Source organism: Channa argus, chromosome 11 (genome assembly GCF_033026475.1).
Source record: "Channa argus isolate prfri chromosome 11, Channa argus male v1.0, whole genome shotgun sequence".
NCBI classification, from domain to species: Eukaryota; Metazoa; Chordata; class Actinopteri; order Anabantiformes; family Channidae; genus Channa; species Channa argus.
This window is the reverse complement of record NC_090207.1, coordinates 9,232,551-9,253,669: the sequence shown is the minus strand read 5'-3', so window position 1 is coordinate 9,253,669 and position 21,119 is coordinate 9,232,551. Positions and strand designations below refer to the sequence as shown.

Genomic DNA, 21,119 nt, shown 5'->3' with positions numbered 1-21,119 from the left:
TCCGAGGAGAGGGCCGAAACAAAGAGGCTGCAGCCAGCTTTTGTTGGGGGAGCGCCTCAGCGAGAAAGGGACAGGGAAAGGGGGGCGTTTGTCTTTGTGACAACGTGGTAGAATTGGATTTATAGAGGATTAGTCCATGTTTTCAATGTGTGAGATGAATGCATCATTTGCATTCAAAATGTAAAATAAAAAATTCATATCATCATCACTGTACTGCAAATGTGTTGAAGGCGTGTGCATGTGTTTTTTCCCGCACTATTTTAATACAAGCTAACCAGAAAGTTCATTTAAATAGGACTTTGGTCTGTGGGCGTTCACCTTTCCTCCGTAGTGGTACAGTCCATCTTCAGCACAGCCCCAAATTGCAGCGCAGCCTATAAAAAGTAAGCAAGGTTGCAAAAGTTGGTTAGAGAAACCTGTAATTTCAGCTGAAGATTTTTTTCCCTACTGAAATAAAATAAATATAAAATAAAAACCCTTTAGCACAATTCAGAGCGATGGAGCAGACCGAGGTAGTGAAGCCAGAAACTCTTGATGAACTGATAAAAATCCTCCACAAGATTTTCGAAAGCGACCGCATCAATGTTGAGGAGGTCCAAAATATAATGGAATCGTATGACAGCAACCCTCAGGAATGGAAGAAATATGCAAAGTTTGACCAGTACAGGTAAAACGGCTTGTTTTCTAGCCTAATCCGATATTACTCTGTTATTATGCTGATGCACTTTGCACTTTTAGATCTGCAGTCTTGTCTGCGACCTTGGCTTAGTTTGTTGAGATGGTGAACTTTTGTTCACATTGTGTCTGTAATACTTACTGCTCTTACTTTTTTTAATTGCAAAAAATCACTTTTGATGACTGCTTATGAAGCTGTCCTTTCAGAGAAGCGATGGGAATAACTTTTATGATTGAATATTTGTGAACTTTATACACTAAGGAATGCATTCATAAAATTCCTACGCTCATTCAACCATCAGTTGGGCAACAAAGATGTTCATCCTTCACTAAGCATCTTTCATGAGCAATTTCAGTGAAACCCAACTGTTGACTTGGCCATACCATATCGCAATAAAAAAAATAATAAATGACTTGTCTGCATACTCTTGGCCACAATCAAAGTGTCTTAACGGTTACCAAGCTGCTACAATGTGCTGATAACATCAAATAAGATTGCTGTCCCCTAAGGGCTCCTCGCTGTGAGAAAAGGCTTTTTCTATTCTATTCTATTCTATTCAAACTTTTTCAATAGCACAATGTCGTGGAGTTTTTGATTAGTGGTGAGATCAGTGGAGGGAGGGTGAGCGGGCGTCCAATCATCACTCAGGACGGATACACACCCGCTGGTGTTTCCAGAGACCGATCGCTTGTGATGCGACTGCCTGTCGACCACCAGGGAGCCGTAGCTGCTTCGAAAACATTTCGCAGACTGATGAAATCACACAGAGCTCGAGTGTCGACAATATTTACCGACCGAGCAAGGACGCAGGCTGCCCTCTGACATGTAGGGGAGGTAGTAGATAAGTGAAGAAAACCTCTGAGGGCCAGCGACCCCTGTGTTGTCTGTCCACGTGCGTGTAGTTGGGACTTTAGTGCAGATGGGAAATAATATTTTCTTTAGAATCTGTGGAATTACATTTGAACATCAGCTTCTGCTCTGTATATTTTAAAAATGAGCTGCATTTGTTTTTACAGAGTGTGGAAAAATAAAATTTGTCATATACATAAATATCAAAGATGTTTAAATTAACCCCCCTAATACTTTAATATTGGTCATCACTGTAAGATTTATGCAAATCAATTCAAAATAGCCCATGTACAGAATGTGCTGCTGTGTTTCGTGTCTCAATAAAAAACTATGCAAGACAATTTCTGTCTCAATTGTAACCAAACCTTAATCTACTTAGGGGGTCCTGGTGGCTCAGTTGTAGAGTACTGGGATACAGAAGGCCGCCACCACCAGGTGTGGCCCCGCCCAGCCACCAAGGGCCACCTTGGTGCCAGTCCCAAGCATGGATAAAATGGGAGGGGTTGAGGCAGGAAGGGCATCCGCTGTAAAAGCTCGTGCCAATTCGACCCGCTGAAAGGACAAGCAGAAAGCTGTTGATTTGAACTAAAGATTAATCAGACTCCTCTGGAACATTGGTGTCTTCAGTGAGGATGCATAATGTATCAGAGTAAATTATGTCCTTAAACTATTTGTCCTCTGTCACAGGTACACAAGGAACTTGGTTGATGAGGGCAATGGCAAGTTCAATCTCATGATTCTGTGCTGGGGTGAAGGCCATGGCAGGTGAGATACTTCCACATGCAAAGTGATAACGACCATGACAAAACTCATTGACATAATTACCTATTAAAAATCCTTTTAGGCATTTTTAAAAAAATAATTTTTTTTCAGTCCAACACTTCTAATGTAGATACCATGTGTCAGAAATTGAAATAATTTCTGGTAATTATTTTATTAGTAAAGATAAGAGAGTCCAATGTTCTGCAGACAGAGAGAAAGGTTGTGTTAAATATTGTTTTGATGATATGTCACACGCTGCACTTTATCAGCTTTTTTATCAACACTTTTTCAGACACATATGTTTTTGTAAATTCTACACCCATTGCAAAACCTTTTGTTTATTTATCATAGGACAAGAGTAAGAACCAAATGGCAAAGACATTTGTTTTGCCACATATTTACTGCAGTAGAAACATTTCCGCATTTTTTTGCATCGTTATCTGTTGGTTGTACCATGTTGCAGCAGCGATGTGGCATAAACACGTGTACGTGTCCTACTTGAACTCTGCCTATGCATCTTTCTCATTAAGACGGGTGTTTAGCACCATATTATTTTTGACACCTACATATTATGGGTGTAGTCGAGATGTGGTAGAAGTAATGGTTAAGTGGTAGGAAAGTCATGTTTCACAAGAGTAACCAAAATGAAAATTTACTTCTATTGCATTGTAGATACATTGAACCATTTAAATTTGTCTCATAATGCGCACAGTATTGTAAGTGATTCGGAGCCTTGACAACAAACTCACAACAACACAAAATGACTGAATTCCTGATTTATTTATTTTTTATTTTTTGTCTACTTCTCATGCAGGTGCCTTGAACAACTCAGTTTTGACATTTTCTGACATGGTATGCTTGTGTGCTCTAACGCTTTGCAGTAGCATCCACGACCACACGAACTCCCACTGTTTCATGAAGCTGCTGCAGGGCCAGCTGAAGGAGACATTGTTCGAGTGGCCAAGGAGAGAGTCTCAAGGAGAAATGGCCCAGAAGTCACAGAGAATTCTCCAGGAAAACAAGGTGGCTTACATCAATGGTAAGAAACCAAAAACCAGTGTGTAGAGCGTTGCATTTTGTTTACCTTCAGTATTAATGTCACTTAGATTTGTTGATCTCTTTATGTTTGCATTGGGGTGTTTTTTTAAATGGTGAAACCCTCACTTCACTATGTTGCTGCAGCTAAAATACCCATCCTTTACCGGTTTCTCCGAACAGATGTGCTAATGTAAAATATCTCCCAGACATCAATAGTAGCACCCAGTATTAAAATTAAAATGAATTGTATTCAGCTCTCTCTACCCAAGTCTATGCTGACTGTATTTTTTCAAAGGCCCCAACTGTGATGCTTGGTCTTTGTTGTTCATTACATCACTCAAGTCTCATTTCGCAGCATTTGTTCATGTGTATGCATGTTTTAGACTCCATTGGGCTGCACCGTGTGGAAAATGTCAGCCACATAGAGGGCGCAGTCAGTTTGCACTTGTACAGCCCTCCATTCCAGACCTGCCAGACCTTTGACCAGCGCACAGGGCACAAGAACACTGTCACGATGACCTTCTGGAGCAGATTTGGCGAGAGGAATCCAAATGTAAGGGACTTTTTAAGGCTTCAATTTATAACCCATTTTTATACATTACCACACACAGCACAACTACAAACATTTAATTGAGCACTCAGCCCCCCCAAATATACCGTCTTATTAGCAGGAAGTGCAGTTTTATTTTGTGTTGTGGTTCTCATTAAACATAAAATAACAGCAATTAGCACAGCACCCCTTAAAGATTCAGGATTTTGTAAGGAAGTTTCCATTTCACACTATTAGAAGTTTCCGTTTGCTGCTTTTTCAACAGAAATGGTGCCATAGCCGGTAAGAAATGCTCTGAAAGATGTGTTTTGTTTGAGAGCCTAATGAACTGCTGAAATATGAATCTAAAGTCCTGTACATAATGAAATAATTTATGGACAAATTTTAAACAAAAACACGTGCAGTATAGAACCTCTACCTACTTCTGCCACCCTGCCAACAAGAGTGGCCTTATCTGAAATGTCAAGTTATATAAGCATACTGCGATCACAGTCAAGTTAGTGCATTAACAGTATATTGCAACACAAAATGGAGAAGATAAGATAGTAGAACTCATACACTCAAGTGAACCTACGCCAACATATGCCCATAGCTTTTAACTGTTGTGGACTGAGAATATTCTTTGGACAGACAAGCATTTAAGAATGTCATTAATCAGAGATATGTGTGAATATGTGACTAATCATACGATTCGATGTTTTGTCTCTTTGCCTTTAACCCCCTTTTTAGGAAAATGCTGCCCCACAAGAGAATAACTAAGTCACCAAAAGACGCTCCTGATGATGAAGACCGTTGCATTTATAACGACAGTGTTGTGATATTGATGCAGGGGAACTTGCTGCGGAAGCAAAATGCAGACCTACTATGAGTAAGCAACCCATTTAAAAATCAGGAGCGGGCTGGTTCAAAAGGACAACCCAGTAATTAGAATGGCTTTATCTCTGCCCAGTGCAAGCTTGGCAAATACTGATGAGCACAGGACGACTGCATGAATAGGCTCGGACATGGATTGAATCTGGCTTTTGTTTGCTGGGCCTGAGGAGACCCTTTTCCAAAAACAACATTCCTGTTTATCTATGACCTGTGTAACCACACTTCTATAAAGTTATGGCCCATAGCAGAAGAGTAATGTCAGCATTTAAAAAATAAATAAATAAATAAATAACATTTGAGCAAATATGGCTGTTAGGAAAGGTAAAATTTACATCTCAAAAAAAAGCAAACCGTTCTGCAATCAACTATTTCATTATCAGTGGAGCACTTTATTAGTTGTATTTAGTTGATTTGTACCACTCAAAATTGTCTTAAACCTGTTGAAAGTTGCTATCAAATGTAACACTGTTTGTACAGTCCGATTTTTAAAAACAAAAGTGCCATTTGCATTTTGGATAAAGAAATGTAAAGCTTTAGAGTTGTGTTGTTTTTAGAAGTATGATGCTTGTAATTTATTTACAGTATACTGTCTATGGAAGGAGCGTTGAAATCAGAAGGCTGCCATGTTGTGTTACTCCTAAATGTATTCAAGTTTGACCAAGACAGTCGTGAGGAGGAACTCTTTTTGTATTCTAGCACACAGAATGTTTAGATACAAGTTTTTTTTTTTTCTTTCCCTCAGGATTTTGGCATATTTTAATTGTAGCAGTATTTGTATGATGTGTAGTTTTACAGCATAGCACCTCTTTTAGCACTGTCTAATCTATGCATGATTTTGAGGAATAACCGTAGAAACATTAAACACAAATACAATTTAAACCACAAAATTGTGTGCTGTTTTCATTTTATACATTTTGGTTATTGCTAACCAACATCAATAATTAAAATGTGTTATACTGGACGCAATAAGCACATCATTTTTGTAGTTTGTTTGCCGGACCTGTTCAAAAGTTTTAGAGTTAAATACCAAAATAACAGCTCATTCACGTGTCTTTTGGTATATGATGATGTGTGTAATTATTTACATTGATTAGCTTCAGTACCTTGTATTGATATATAGGAAATGGTGGCTAGTAACCCTTAATAGCTCATTTAAAGGTACTAAGTCCATTACACTAAATGTAGATATACAGGAATTTATTGACAGATAAGCTTTGTCTGGTTTGGCACTAGCCTGGCATCTAAACTAAAGCATGTTGAGCTATGTGTACTTTGGTTTAAGAGAAGTACTGATAGGTCATTATCATATCAATAAATGTATAATGTTAATGGTGCAGTGATAACAATATTATAGTGCCAGACATTAACGTTAATGCAGAATTGGCATTCACCAGCAAAGCATGTGTAAACTGTATATGTCTTAGTGAATGAATTTGAAAGATAAGCCGTATCAATGGACAAACATAGGCATACGTGCAAATCTTCATTTCCCCAAGATAGAATCAAATAATGACTGTGGTAACAGTAATTACAAATATTTATACTTCACCCTTTCCTGTGCGTCAGCTGCGCATATCAAGTTAAACTGTTGCAAACTTAGTCAATGTCCAGACAAAAGAGTAGGTTGCAGTTTATTGGGTCAAATTTATATTAACCTATTGGAATATATTTTATCTTGTACTGTATAGTGTCTATTTGTCTACTAAATGTTTTTTTTTTTTAATTGGTAACATTACAGAAGATCATAAAAGCACAGAGGCAGTAAAACAGTACAGGTTAATGCGGATCGTATATTTGAATGAGCTTGTATGAGGACAGGAAAAAGGGTAAAAGTTGTTGCTCATCACATATTCTTAACTGCTATTTTTTTTTTTTAGCAAACTAAGTCTGTTAGTGAGCCAATTAAGTTCAGCTAGAAGTAGATAATACATACTCATCCAAAATGATTTGCCCAAAGTTTTGTACCACCCGATTTCCCCTCTTCCCCAGGTTCTTTCACTCCTGACAGAAAAGGACAGGTCAGTCCAGTATACGTCATTACCACATTTCATAATTGTTTGCCTTAGCTGAAAACATACAGAGTATCAGAGAGGTGAGTTTGTTCTGTAAATAACCTTAGGTTCTCTCTGTACCAACTATAGGTCAACCATGTGGTGGCCTACAGCCAGTGGTGTTACGTAATATTGAAGGGACAGCCTTAATTACCCCAGTGATGCCACGATAGCCAAGTGCCAGGATCACTGTCTACAACTGATGATACATTTTAATGTTTTGCAAGTTTAATTTAGTGTTGTCTATCAGAGAATTAATCAGAACAGTGCAGGCTGAGGGTCATACAGAACTGTTTAGAATAGAACAGGATGTTCATTTCCTTGTATTTAAATGAGTCCTGTCCTCCTGTTCCTGTGGAACTTTTTACTGTAAGCCAATTTGGACACAATAAATAAAGAAACTACATCATTGTCTCACTACTTATGCTCATCTTGGGTGATGTGTCTTGCTTGCTTGCCCAGGGAAAGGTAGAAAAAGGTTTTGTTGGTAGTAGTAACAATGGTCTACATGTTTGAGTTTAGTGACTATTTTCTTGTCAGTTTCCCTTTTGTTGTATCTGCTGCTACTGTGGTCTCCATCTAAAGCAACTACAGCATGTTTTTCCTCACCCTTTTCTAACCTCTAACTTTGTTCTGGCAGTGCAGAGTTTTAAAGTGCATAGTAGAGTTTGTGACTGTGTCCTGTGATGATAACAATAAGCCGATGCTACGCAATGTTCTATGACAACTAAAGAAACGGAAGCGTTTTGATAATTATTCTAGTGCCCTCATTGCATTGATAGTGAAACACTCAATTATACAGCATAGAGAACATATGCTCTACGCCCATTGTTTTATTACATAAGTGATAACACCTTTGCTCTTCAACTTTAGGGCCTTTTAGCCATTATTAACTATACATGTTCACATAGACAACTAAACATGTACACAAGGTATTTAACACCATTTTTAAGTATTTACATTTTTTGAATCAATGCAAAACTGAACAGAATTTCTTGTATCCATCTTTCAACATTTTCATGGAAGTTGAGAAACTGAAATGAGGAAATGTTTCTTTAAAGAAATGTTAATGTTATGCTTACATCGACAAAATCAGACATGTAACACACCTATTAAGCAATGCGTGACATTTTCCCTACCGATAATTAATGACTTATCCTGGGACTGAGTTCATCCACCAGTTCTTTTTTAAGATGTGGACATTTATAAAGCTCTCATTCTAACTCTGTAGACTTCCCTTGTCCTGTTATATTTAAACTTTTATACCGGTGATTGTTTTTTAATAACACTGCAATAGAAGCCAATGTACAAAAGGCTCATAAAGTCTACAAACAAACACGTTATATCCGGTTTAGAATTCAGATAGCAAGCTCAAAACACCATAACCTACTGCTGATACCACACCCACTGAGACTGCAGCACCAAAGCCCCGAGTGAAGTAAACTCAACGTGGGTACATTTATCAATTGCACTTTGCTAATTCTCAGTTAGTCAAGGGATTGATTATACTTGTGAAGTTGTTATTTCCCAATCTCATGCATAAATCATTGCTTTTAGCATTTGTATGTAAACTACACATAAACCTACTATTAGAAAACAAAACCCCTATATCAGTCACTAAAATATCAGTCCTAGAATTTGCACAACAACTACAGTATATGGGAAATTAAGTATTACAAACCAACATTGGGAAGAATAAAAGATGAGGTAATGGTGACAATTGCAAATGAAATACTTTAGGCATTCACTATCACCCGTGCAGGAAGTTGTGCTTTTGGCTTTTAGTGGTGTTGGGTGCTCCCTTGTAATGGAAAACATGCGCACTCCAACAGAACACTGTGTCCTAGTCTATCCCACAAAAATATGCTTTGGTCCTTTTTCTTTCTCTTAAGAGACAGCAGCACAAGAGACTAAACACCAGAATACAGCACACAGAGCTTGCATTCTCCACAAAAACGTGTGTCGTTGCAGAATTGATTTTGCTCCAAAATGTTTTTGGCACCCCTCTGTTAACTTCAAAATAGGAATTTCTGAGGTTTATCAGTCCTAAGCCTGCATTCTTTTTAACTTTATGTTTGGAATTTTTTATTCTGAGGCTCAAAAACATAACTTTACAGAGAATGAAACTTCTAGTATATCCAAGCCAGGTAGAAATTAGGGAGGGTTGCTTCAGGAAGGGCATCCGGCGTAAAAAGTGTTCCAAATCAACATGCAGAAAATGATCCACTGTGGCGACCCTGAACTCATGGGATAAGCCAAAAGGACAACAACAACACATTTACCCATAGATATATGGGACTGCAGGAGTTAAGAAAAGTTGTCTGGGCAGTCAAATTGTTGTAGTTTAAGGACAAATTTATTTAGTAAAAATAGTGTAAAAGAGGTATACAACAAGCATAACATGCCCTGAATTTTTACTCCCCATGAAATGGCTTTGAAACTTTGAATCTTTGAAGTTTGACAAGGTTCTGCATGAAACTCAATCCCTTTGACAGGAACTTGATTTGTGGATTAGAAATAGGACGTGATTGACATCGAATCAGTATGGAAACCCAAAGATCAACTAACACATTTTGTTGAATGACATTTTTATAAACTACATTAACCTAAGTGCAAATTGTGTCTTGCAAAAAAAATTGGCACTTGACAAAAGTGAGGGTAAATTTTAAATACAAACACCAAATGAAGAGATATAAAATATAAGAATTGTGGTTTAAAAATCTAAATTATGAAAAATAAATCTTAACTAAAAATATATAACATCTACATCATAGACAATCCTATAGTGAACAACAATCTTAAGTAAGAGAAGGAAATTTTGGGAGAATACACAAAGCTTTTCATATTTTACTGGTTAGCTGGTCTGAATGATTCATTATTTGACTGCCCTCCTAGAATGCTCAGAAACCTAATCTGCTCTAGAGTCTCCCTCTCTGTATGAGACTTTTCTCCTGAACCTTCTGACCCTGACTGATCTACTGTCAATAACCTTTCTTTACCCCTGTTCCTTGACCCTAGCGAACCCACCTTGTCACTTATGTCACTAACACTCGACCTTGATGACAATCCACCCTGAGACCTGCTGCTATGGGAAGTGTGACTGGTACCATTATTGTTGTTGAAGCTGTATCCATGAGAACTTTTGCTATGATGGGAATTACTTTGGTGAGAGCTGCTGTTGTGGTTTCTTGGTTGAGTCTGAAAGGTTTTACCAAAGGAAACATTCTCAAAGGATTTTTGGCTATAGAGACTGTGCTCAGAACCTGAGTCAAGCTGGGTATCATGTTTAGAAAACTTTTCTATTACTTCTTCTAAACTTACACCAGTATCTACTGCAGCTCTAACAGCCTGATTAAAGGTCACTGACTCACTCACAGGGGGTAGAGATATGTTGTTTGTGGTGTGAGCCACTCCATGAGGGGGAGCAGGCAGGACAGCACCTTCCTAAAGACAGAAATTAAAGGTTTGATGAAAAAAAGTGTATTAAATGATAAATCAACCTTAACCTTTTCAAGCTATTAATGTGATGCACTCAATGGATTTATTGCTAAAAACAACAAAACACCAGGAAGAATGGAACTTGGTGTTCAAACCTTCCCAAATACACTGTGACATTTGAACCCGAAGACCTGGGGATTAAACCACCAATACTGCAATTGCTGAACAACTTGCTCTCTCCTGAGCCACAGTCTGCACTATTCTACAAACCCATGTAGTCAAAATTCATCCATCCATCCCTCCATTGTCTGTAACCGCTTATCCTGTTTAGTGACTTTAATTTCAGCTTCAAATGAGTTTATACTCCTACATGTTAACATACTTTTGCCACATACAAACATAGACATGGGTCATTTTGTCTTATTGTTTTTTAGTATTCCCTTAATCTATTTTTAGGACTTGAGTAAAAACCTGATACTGGTTTAGGTCATGTTTAGGTCAGGTTTATGCAGTTACAGACAATATTCTTAAGGTTTCACAACTGTAAACTTTGTTTTGTATCCTTACCAAAGAATAGGTCTGTGCTCGAACATCCTGAGACTCCCCTGTAGTTAATGATGCTGCACCATCCAAAAGTGGTCCAATTGTAGAAGAGAACTGAGGTCTTCCCAGAGGCTGGAAATCTGACTTGTCTATTCCAGCCATTGAAGCTATTTCACCTAAACTACAATGAGAGATTGCCTCCATTAAAATGAAATATTAACTCACATTTTTTTCATGGATGCAATATTATATTGAAATACTTAGAATATTATATTGGTATATTATAAAGTTTCCCTTATCCGAAGCATTTGAAAACAAAATATCACTAAGACTCAATTATTAAAGCTACAATATGCAATTAATTTGTAAACTTCTGTCATAATTGTAACTAAATTTTTAGTAAAAACATTTTTAATCAAGTCACCAAATGTTTTTATTACTACAGTGTTAAGGTCAAACACAGCTACAACAGTGGCTTTCTTGCCATGTTGTTCTTATCTCTTACTGTATAATGATGCCTTTTAAATATCAACAGCAGTTTTCACACATTGTCCATGAACAAGAGCTGCAGTGATCACAGTCTGCAAAACTTGCTCATAAGAGATTGTATGGGATTATTAGAAACTTGCTTGAACCTTTTTTAATCAGACAAAAGTACAATTCTTTTTTTAGTGTTTTCACTGACCAACTTAATTGTATTTTCAATGTATTTTCAAGTACGATGCTTACAACACACTGAAAATACGTTAGGACAGAGGCATGTTTACCACAGTGCTATTAGTATTATTAGTATTTAAAACCTATGTTGGATTGCAAATATTACAAAACAACACTTTTGCAACTTCTATTTGTCTGATCTTGCACTTATCTCTTATGGAACTAAAACATATCTTCTCATATCCCTTTGGCTTAATTTTTTTGCTCACCTAAATGGCTTTTGATAAAGTAATCTGCCAAATGATTAAATGTAAGTGTATGGAGAAGAGAGACAGCAGTACACGGGAACAGTGGAGTTCCTGTCCACAGCATGATTTCTTTAAATTAAAAAAATAAGGTGGAACAAAACTGAGTAAGACTTCTAAAGGTCACTTTGTTTTCGTTTCAGTTTTACTTGGACTCATATTTAAAAATAATGTGTCATTGCTCTGCGTAATGAGCTTTTCTTTTATTCCGCTTTTCACATGGCACTCAGCTATAACTGTCAGCCTGGCTACAGTGGTTGTCCTCAAATTGTCCTCATGTTCCTCTTACAGTGAGCTTTTTTAATGTATTACTAAACTATCTTTCTTCACCATACTTGTCAGCTCAGCATTTTGGCAACTTTTCTGTGGGTTGCAAGTATCAAACTCTAAATTTGAAATTTTTACGTGAGTGTAAAAAAAATTGACAAAAAGTGACAAAGCACACATTGTTTTTTGACTACATTTTAGAAAAAGCTTTCTTGGAAATGTATTTTAGAAGAAGCAAAGAATAGAGAAAGGAGACAGTGCAGTACTGTAAAGGCAAGGATATTGGTTTGATACTTTTCATTTGGTAAATTGACTTAAATGTGGTCAACATGTATTAAACTATGCAACATGATCTGGATTCCTGTTGATGCAAAGTAAATCCCAGTAACAAAGATCCCAACAAAATGACCCTGCCCTCGTAGGGGGCCAGCTTTTTGCTGCACTACTTAGCATCCTTCAAAAACGCTTCAGTATTCCTTTCCTTTCGGCTTATCCGATGAGTTCAGGGTCGCTACAGCGGATCAATGTCCACATGTTGATTTGGCGCAGTTTTTTTATGCCGGATGCCCTTCTTTACGCAACCCTCCCCAATTTTTACCGGGCAAGTAAACAATCAAAGAAAAAAAAAAAAAAAAACTTTGTCAGGGAAAAGAAAAGGGAAAAAAAATAAAAATAACAAGCTTTTTGTCATTATGAAACTCGTCTACAGAATGAAACTTTGGAATCAATCCCAAGTTGCAACAGGCACCCAATAAGACCAAAAAATAGAAATCTCAGAATGAAACAGAAACCAAACACCACACTTATATTAAACACTCCATTTATAAAAAGTTGCACAACATTTTTGGCATGTGGGGATCACTTGGATACATATCCACACTTGTGGATAAATGTGCATGTGACAGCTACCCAACTGAATGTTGTTTTCCATGTACAAATAAACATCATGTCATCATCAGAAGATGATCTTAATGATCAGAGTATTTGCATTTTTCATGTAAAACCATGTTAGTTCATATTGACTAATGAATGAATAAGGGGGGGAAAAAAGGAGTGGATTATAAAAATTGGTGGTTCTAATGTTTCGGTCACCTCATTCATTTTAAAAAATCAGTGACCCACTCAATCAAATGACAGTGAATTAGGTCTCTTGGCATTTTTTGACAATTGCTCGACAAAGGCACAATTTTGGGCTCTTGTACCTGCAAAACGGTATTTTTGACCTTTGATGTGTGACCAATTATGAGATGGTGAAACCGAAAATGATTTACACAAACAGATCCTAATTTAGTATGGAGAAACTGAAAGTTCCACAGTTAAGAAAAGGCTTTCTTTAAAACACCTTGGAGCAGAACCAAACTGGCTCAATTCACATCAAAAGAACTGTTGTATTGGCCAATCAAATTAAATTACTCACCCTGCATCCTTGAGGAGATCCAGGAAAGCATGAAACTTGCTAAATGAACTCTCGATGCTCTCAAGGATGCCTTCATCTTCAAGAACACTGAGGGCAGGTGGCACTGATGCAGAGCCAGTGGCTGCAAGGGCCTCAGACAGGGAGTGGTTGGCATCACGAAGACGGGCATTCTCCAACTCATACTAAATATAAATAAGAAAAAGACTGAATAAAAGTGTATCAACATAAACTCATATTACTGTTACTTCAGCAGCTATTACAGTTTATTTAGCTGTTTCAGAAACATGACTGTATGTTTTGAGATGTTACCTATCATCAGAGAAGCCTTATCCCAACTTCAGACGGAACAATAAACATTTTATTTTGAGTTATAATGACCATAATTATCCAGAGTGCATTTCAGTGTGGCTGACTCATCTCCAAACTAAGTTACTGTGGGAAAAAGATCCTGCTGCATCGCAACATAAAGTTTTGGCACTGACTAATACAATAAAGCTTTGGCTGCTGTTATAATCTCCACAAACTTCACCTCTAAAGAGCATCACTAAGCTTAATCAAGAAAATGTAAACTAATGACAGTTGCAGGGAAATGTCATAGTAGATGAAAGCAGAAGAAACATTAGTATTACCTCCATAAGCCTCGACTCAGCTTTCAGTCTGGCTCTGCGTTCCTCTGCCAGCCTCAGACGACATTCTCTTAGCTCCATCTGCCGCCCATGGATAGAACACACACAGCATGCTTTAAATGTTTGCTGTTAACCCTTGAAGTTCTAATAATTTGCTTTTCTGGCTACAAAAATGAAAAATTCCAGCTTGGAAACGACCTTGTTCTGACTGACCTGCAAGCGTTCAAACTGCCGCCCAGTGATTCGGTCTTGGAGACCAGGAGAAGATGGTCTTTGCCCCACTTCAACCACAACTACTTTTTCCTCCTCCTCTCCTCCCTCCGAATCTGACTCGACGTTAACCTTCACAGTAGCTGCACCCTAATAACATGCGATCAAGTTAAAATATTATTTGCATATATACATTTTTTCTGTTGTTAGGGTTCTGATCTTCTTCTCCCATAGTCAGGGGAAAACATACCAACCATCAAAAACTAACCTCAAAGCTTTGGTCAATCACACTAACTCCAAGAGGCAGACCCCTGCGACAAAAGCATCCAATATAAATTTAGTATTTGATTCTATAACACAGGTGACACAGGTACACAGATACTAATACAAAAAATTTAGCCTATGCTCTATTGTGAATCGTTGACAAGAAGAAAATAACCAAAAGGTTGAAAATTCGACTAGACTTTTTGATCACAGGCCTATAATCTTGTTTTATCAAGGTTTTAGAATAAAAAGTGTGATGTTCTGAATTAATAGAGAAAGACTGCTCCTTTGGTTATTGGTTATCAAACATCTCACCTCTGTCGTTCAGCTCGTGCAGCAGCACGCCAAGGCACATAACGGGAACAGAAGTTAGGCTTCTTTGTCTGAGCAACAGATGAACTCAATCCTTTAGGAGATGTTCCTTTACGAGGGGCTGCATCAGAAAATAAAAATAAAAAAGCCACGTGAAGAACTGAAGACTTAAAATTGCAGACTCTAAAGCTGCAAAAAAATAAAATAAATTTTCTACGAGCAAGCTGAGTTTTTAAGTATTTTATTTAGAGGTAACTGAATGATCCTTGTTTTGTGATATTATGGTCACAAGGTCTTTCAACGAGCTAACAAATGAACAAATTACTGGTAATAACAAAGTGCTACACTGTGTGAATCCACAAGGAGTTTTCACTACTAGAGGGTCTAAACATGATAAGCAAAAGGCGGGTGGGTCGAGCTGAAGCTGAAGTTCCACACAGAAAAGCTACCAGCTGTACTGACCACAAGGAATCCAAACAACTAGTATTTGAAAGTACAAGGATTTACAGAAATTCGGCATGATAAAGACTTGATTTGTAATGAGACATACGAGAGAGGACTAAATAAAAATAAATTAACCTCTTACCATGTCTCCAGATAACTTAAAAGGCACAAGGTGAAAATAGAGAAATATGCAAAATGAGTATGAGATAACTGTTACTATGTAAAAGAGATTTTAAGCGCTTTAACAATGTGTTGTTTTTCTTCCAGCACAGATCAGGTATATTGCAACTTCAGCTAATTTGAAATGCCTAATCTATAATTTGAAGGCATGCATCAGGTTTAAAGACTGGAATGTTTGATAGACTGAATAGAGATGGGGGGAATGTGACGAAGGCAGCCTGATGAAGCTGGGAGAGAGAAATGTTTCCAAAGTTAGTGACAAAATGACAAGATTCTTTTATTTTTATAGTAAAATAATATTTTGGGCATTTGGCCTCAGTACACCCCCACATTGAATCTAAAATGAAAATCTCAAGATGTGAGCGACACATTTTTGGTGGCTCATAAATAATAGAATAAAACAACATATTCATGTATAAACATAAGGTTTGCATTCAATGAAAAAACTTTGCTGTGGACCCCGTTTTGAGAATTCCAGTGAACAGTTACAACCAGTTCAATGATGAGTGACGAGACAAAAAGACCACACCTGGACACGCAACTGCTTGTCAGCCATTTTTTTCCATTATTTATGGGCCACCAAAACAGCAGGTGTGTGTATGAAATGGCTGTAATTTAAATGCCCGATGCCACACTTTCCTCCAGTGTCTTGACTTAAAGCTAATTCTCTTGATTTCCTTCACATCTTAATTGATTCAAATGCCAAAAAATAAAAAAATAGAAAATCATTGTTCCAATATTTATGAATGACAGACGGACATGGGTGCAAAAGTCTGCATTTCTTTATTCAAATGGCAAAAAGTTAAACAAAGATCAACATAATATTTATTGCACATTGAGCTAGTACAAATATGTCTTCATCAGAAGTTTATTTATTAATGGGTTTGCAACCACATCATTTTTTATATTGTATAGACTCCTTGACCATTATAGTTACTTCTGATGATGAAGAACATTTGAACTAGATGAATGTCCATTAATATTATGTTAGAATTAGGGATAAAGTTTGCACCCCTTATATTTAACTTCATTGAACGCAGACAGAAAGTTAACGCTTGATAAATTAATAAACTATTGCACCCAATTGTATATAGCTCTGCGTGTGTGTGTGTGTGTGTGTGTGTGTGTGTGTATTGCTGTATACCTATCCTAAATGTAGCTTTGCCTTTAACTACACCGGGCAGTGCAAGCCTCTTTGGACCAGATTCCGATTCTCTCTGTGTCTCTGTGGTTACAGGCTTTATCCAACAGTACTGCAGTGGAACATTAAAAAAAATACAAGCGATTAAAAACATGGGCACAATGTATACCAAATATTTCACATTTCATGCAAATACAACACTAATTCCATTTTTAAAAAAAAAAAAGAGTTTTTTTTGTTAGTCCCCTTAGTCTACAAATAATAAATGACACCCACCTCTGGCGACTGTCCATCGGCATTCATCAATACTTTCTCAATTATTGTTTTAATTAGTACCTTGTCTGTAAAAGAAAAAAGATAACCTATAATGAACACTGTCACCTCAAAACATGGTTAGAATTTAGGGCCGGGCAATATGAAATCAAAATATCACAATATTTGATTTTATATCAGTATATATATATATCAACAATTTTCACAATAATTTCAGGCATTAATGTTTAAAGATGCTAAGAAACTTATGAATTACAATAATTACTACTGTTGATCTAATGTATGCTCTGATCTTCTCTTTATATTTTAGTGACTGTGATTGAGTTGGTTTCAACAAATTCAATAAATCATTCTGCCCGTTGCTGGTTTGAGCTTCCGACACAATTTAGAAATTACAAATTGAAGGACCAATAGAAAAATTAAAAAGAAACTTAAAATATACTTGGGATTATTAGTTACTGTCATTATTATTTGTGTTATTTTGTAATTACTGGGATTAGCGGAATGTAATTACCTGTTCACCTTCAAAATGGCAGGTAGGAGAGAAGGTGAGCGGGTTTGACATATTTTTTTTATCTCTTCCATAATTTGTTTGCTTATTAAACGTAATCACTCCTTTAATTTGAGTTATCATTTAGTTTTTACATGTAATCTCAACTGTATATTTTGTTTGAATTATGATTAAAATTCATACCGCTTCTCAGCAAAAGTATTATCTGTAGTGCATCAGACAAACTAGTCCCAACCTCAGCAAGTTTTAGTTTGTGTTTAATTCAAGTCTTTTTTGTTGCAGAACCATTTCCAAACAACTCCTTACTAGACTTTTCCCATACGCAAGTGCTGCGTTCCACCATGCTTGTTGTAATTGTAGGTACAGCAAATTGTCAATATCATAATACAACAATTTATTATCATGGGGAGAAATTATCACAATATATTATATGGCATAGCCCTATTCAAATTTGTATACATTTAGGACACAGATATATAAATATCGAATGGCCATAATGCTTATTACACCCGCCTTAAATGAATGCTCTGTAGAACAAATAATTTCTAATAGATCACGGCTTGTCCCTTCAGATGTCGCCACAGCAGAATGTGTTCCGCACGTTGATTTGGCATGAGTTTTAACGCCGGATGGCCTTCCCTGTTGCAAACCGCCCATTTTAACCAGGCTCGGGACCGGGCTTGGTGATGAGTGGGGCCACACCTGGTGGCAGGGATTTGAACCCACTGCCTTCTGCATCCCAACCAACCCAAGCCAATTATTTCTAATACAGATAAAAAATCTAAGTACTAAGAATTTTTTTTGCAAATGTTGTAAGTAAGTTTGACATAAGTCCTTACCAACCAAAGGGTTATTCCGAATATCCAGTACACAAAGAGTAGAATTTGTCTTCAGAGATTCCAGCAAACGGTGAGCTCCTTCATTGGACAGACCACACTTCTGTAGGTCCACAGCTACTCAACATGTCAAAAAATATTAAAAATAAAAAATACACAAAACGTAAGCAGAATTCCTGCTAAAAAAGGAAAATGTTAAACAAAAACACCCAACTCTTCCTTGTATCACAGTATTTCTCTAAAAGCCACACACACTTGCTAACCTTTAACCCAGAGGTCCTCGGTTAGTTCGTGTGCAAGAGCAGCAGCACCTCGGTCCCCAATCAAAGTGTTACAGTTAAGAGTGACACGGCGAAGACCTCCCATTCCCTCAAATTGTGGCTGTCGATACCTTAGTGACTCTGCCCATGCGGTACCATGCCTCTGCATTCCCTGATGCTGCAAAACAAATGTGCATTCTTATATAAATATGTAATTTTTATTACGATTCAATAAAACAACATGTGGTTTTATAATGAATTATTAATTACACTTTTACTACAGCAGAAAATATTTTGGCAGGATAAATCTTTATTAATAGATATTAAACCTTAATGATGTTAGCCATATGCTCTGCCCCTCTCCAGGTAAGATTGCACCCAGTAAAATCTACCGTCCTTATGCTTGTAGAATACTTCACGCTCTGGCAAATGACTGAAACATATTACTAAGACAGTTAGAAAGACTGGACACAGACAGTATTATCTTCTAAAGTCTTTATGAACGAGAAAATAAAATAATATACATACTTTCCAAGCCGTCATCAGTGATTGCACAGTTTGCCAAAGACAGGTGTTCCAAGGAAACACTTTTAGCAAAACCCTGGCAAATAATAGATTTGGATTAATAACTTTTCTTTTTACCAAATTTCCAGAGCATTTATGTTACTGAGGTTTTATATCACACACATCAAACAGAGATTTTTCCTACTCCAAGACAATAGAATGAATGCTTTTTTTTTTTAAGTAAACATGGTAATTTCTCAACACTTAGAAAGTCAGGAATCAGCTCAGAAATTGTTTTTCATATTTTAAAAAAGTGGTGGGTAAGTAAACCAATGTATGCTTCTGTACCAGTCTCTCAAAATAAGTTTTAAAATTGTTTGGTTTTACCCTTGTCAATGTGATGAGGTCCCTCTGTCTCAATGGAAGGCCATTAAGCTGCAGAGTCTTGAGGTTGGAAGAGACAGTCAAACACTCTTTCAGGGCCTTGCACAACTTAAATGTCAGGTCCTTAGAACGAATGGCTGGAATCTTCTTCTTGATGTTAGATTTATGTTCCCTTCCAGCTTTCCTAAACCTTCTATCTGAAATTAGCGATTATATGATTAATTATCTCGTACAGGTTTCCATAACTTATCCTGTACCTGTTTGAACAACACAGGCATACAGTTTTTGTTTTTTTGCATGGTTACTTAATGTACCACGGTATTTTGTGCCTTACCTGCATCTCCAAAACTCAGACTAGCTTGGTATGTGCTACTTATTGCAATGCAGTGCAGGTGTTTGTTGATTGATATAGAGCTGAGAATGGGTGGCCAGTCTATCAGCTTAAGCCTGTCTCCATTAAAGTCCAGCATCCCTTTGTTAAGGTTCATCTTGACAGCAGGGAGAGCAACTGATTCCTGTCTGGCACAGGCAAACTCATAATATGCCATAAAGTCCTGGGCGCCCTGTCGCCGAATCTGAGCACTGCCTTGAATCATTTTTGACCTAGAAACAAAAATATTTTACAAACTTTTCATGTGTCAGAATAAGGGTGAACAGAAACAGGTGATGGTTACTTACCTGGTGCTGGTGTGAAAAATGAAACAACCAAAGACCTCTGTATATAGTAAATAGCTACTTACATTCTTAGAATTGATTTGTTAAGATAATTATTTACAGAACCAAAACACCCCCAAAGTATTGTTGACTAGTACAATGTTTAAATCTGCCCTAAATGTTACCTGAGGAACAAAGTCAGGTGATTCTTAAAAATTTAGTAGAGTAATGACATAGGGTTCACATAACAGTGCATTCCTCAAGTGTCACTATCTGGCCATATGGAGACGTTTCTCCAGACATCATCTTGCAAGACGTCAAAGATTTCAATCAGTTAAAGCACCTGAACATCACGGTTATCGTAAAGCCACAGTAACGTTGAGCTTAAACAGTCTGATTAACGTTAGCCATGATGAACTAGAAACATGACTTTTTATTCTGTTTCTTCCTACCATATGGCGACATGCTGTTTCACAAGCTCTGTATATGTTTCAGAGTGCTCTACTAATGGATCTGATTGATCTATAATGCGTTTGCAAACGTTGGTTTGGGTAGTGGCGTTAGCACGCTAACACTCCTAGCAACCGCCGTAACTAATGATGGCGAGGAGCAAGCCGTGCTGCTGATGTCCTGACTGCATAGTCAATCAATAAATGGCATTTAAACAAAGTAAAACTAAATAATATACCTTTCGCATATGACCGAAGCCTCTCTCGTCGTGGCCCTGCTGCCGCCCATCTTTCCTAAACCTACATAGGTGTCAACACTCCGATAGTGTTGATGTATGTCACTGTATGGTCAAAAGTGGCGCTGCGGCCCCAGCAATCCCCGCCCACTTCTCTTCATCGTTGCTAGTCTAGACTCTAACCAGAGCTCTGCTGCCACCTACCGAGAGGCATGCAAATATGTGCGATGATGCCCAGTTTCTTTGCATAAAGTTAAAAGCAAAACAAGCCAAAAGCTGTCTTATTAAAACCCAGGAGACCCGTATCGTATCAATTGAGTCACCATAACTTGCTTTTGCCTATTTGTTACAAATTTGAACTGCCATGGGTCATGTCAACTAACTAGGGCCATAAATTACTTCTAGTCTT

At 37.3% G+C, this 21,119-nt stretch overlaps 2 protein-coding genes across 2 annotated transcripts; one reads left to right on the top strand and one right to left on the bottom strand.

Moving 5' to 3' along the window:
* The first annotated feature begins 395 nt into the window (after positions 1 to 395).
* On the top strand, positions 396 to 5,635 carry cdo1 (cysteine dioxygenase, type I). Its single transcript, XM_067521217.1, has 5 exons — positions 396 to 667; positions 2,213 to 2,290; positions 3,169 to 3,326; positions 3,709 to 3,878; positions 4,605 to 5,635. Exons 1-5 carry the CDS (start codon positions 498 to 500, stop codon positions 4,632 to 4,634), a joined length of 606 nt encoding a protein of 201 aa, XP_067377318.1. The 5' UTR covers positions 396 to 497; the 3' UTR covers positions 4,635 to 5,635.
* cep78 (centrosomal protein 78) lies at positions 5,230 to 20,875 on the bottom strand. Its single transcript, XM_067521215.1, has 16 exons — positions 20,714 to 20,875; positions 19,706 to 19,974; positions 19,375 to 19,568; positions 19,012 to 19,084; positions 18,813 to 18,916; positions 18,487 to 18,661; positions 18,227 to 18,340; positions 16,880 to 16,944; positions 16,607 to 16,715; positions 14,842 to 14,959; positions 14,531 to 14,573; positions 14,266 to 14,412; positions 14,056 to 14,133; positions 13,427 to 13,608; positions 10,805 to 10,961; positions 5,230 to 10,243 (listed from the first exon to the last, which is right to left on the bottom strand). Exons 1-16 carry the CDS (start codon positions 20,761 to 20,763, stop codon positions 9,647 to 9,649), a joined length of 2,475 nt encoding a protein of 824 aa, XP_067377316.1. The 5' UTR covers positions 20,764 to 20,875; the 3' UTR covers positions 5,230 to 9,646.
* Between the last annotated feature and the right edge of the window lie 244 nt (positions 20,876 to 21,119).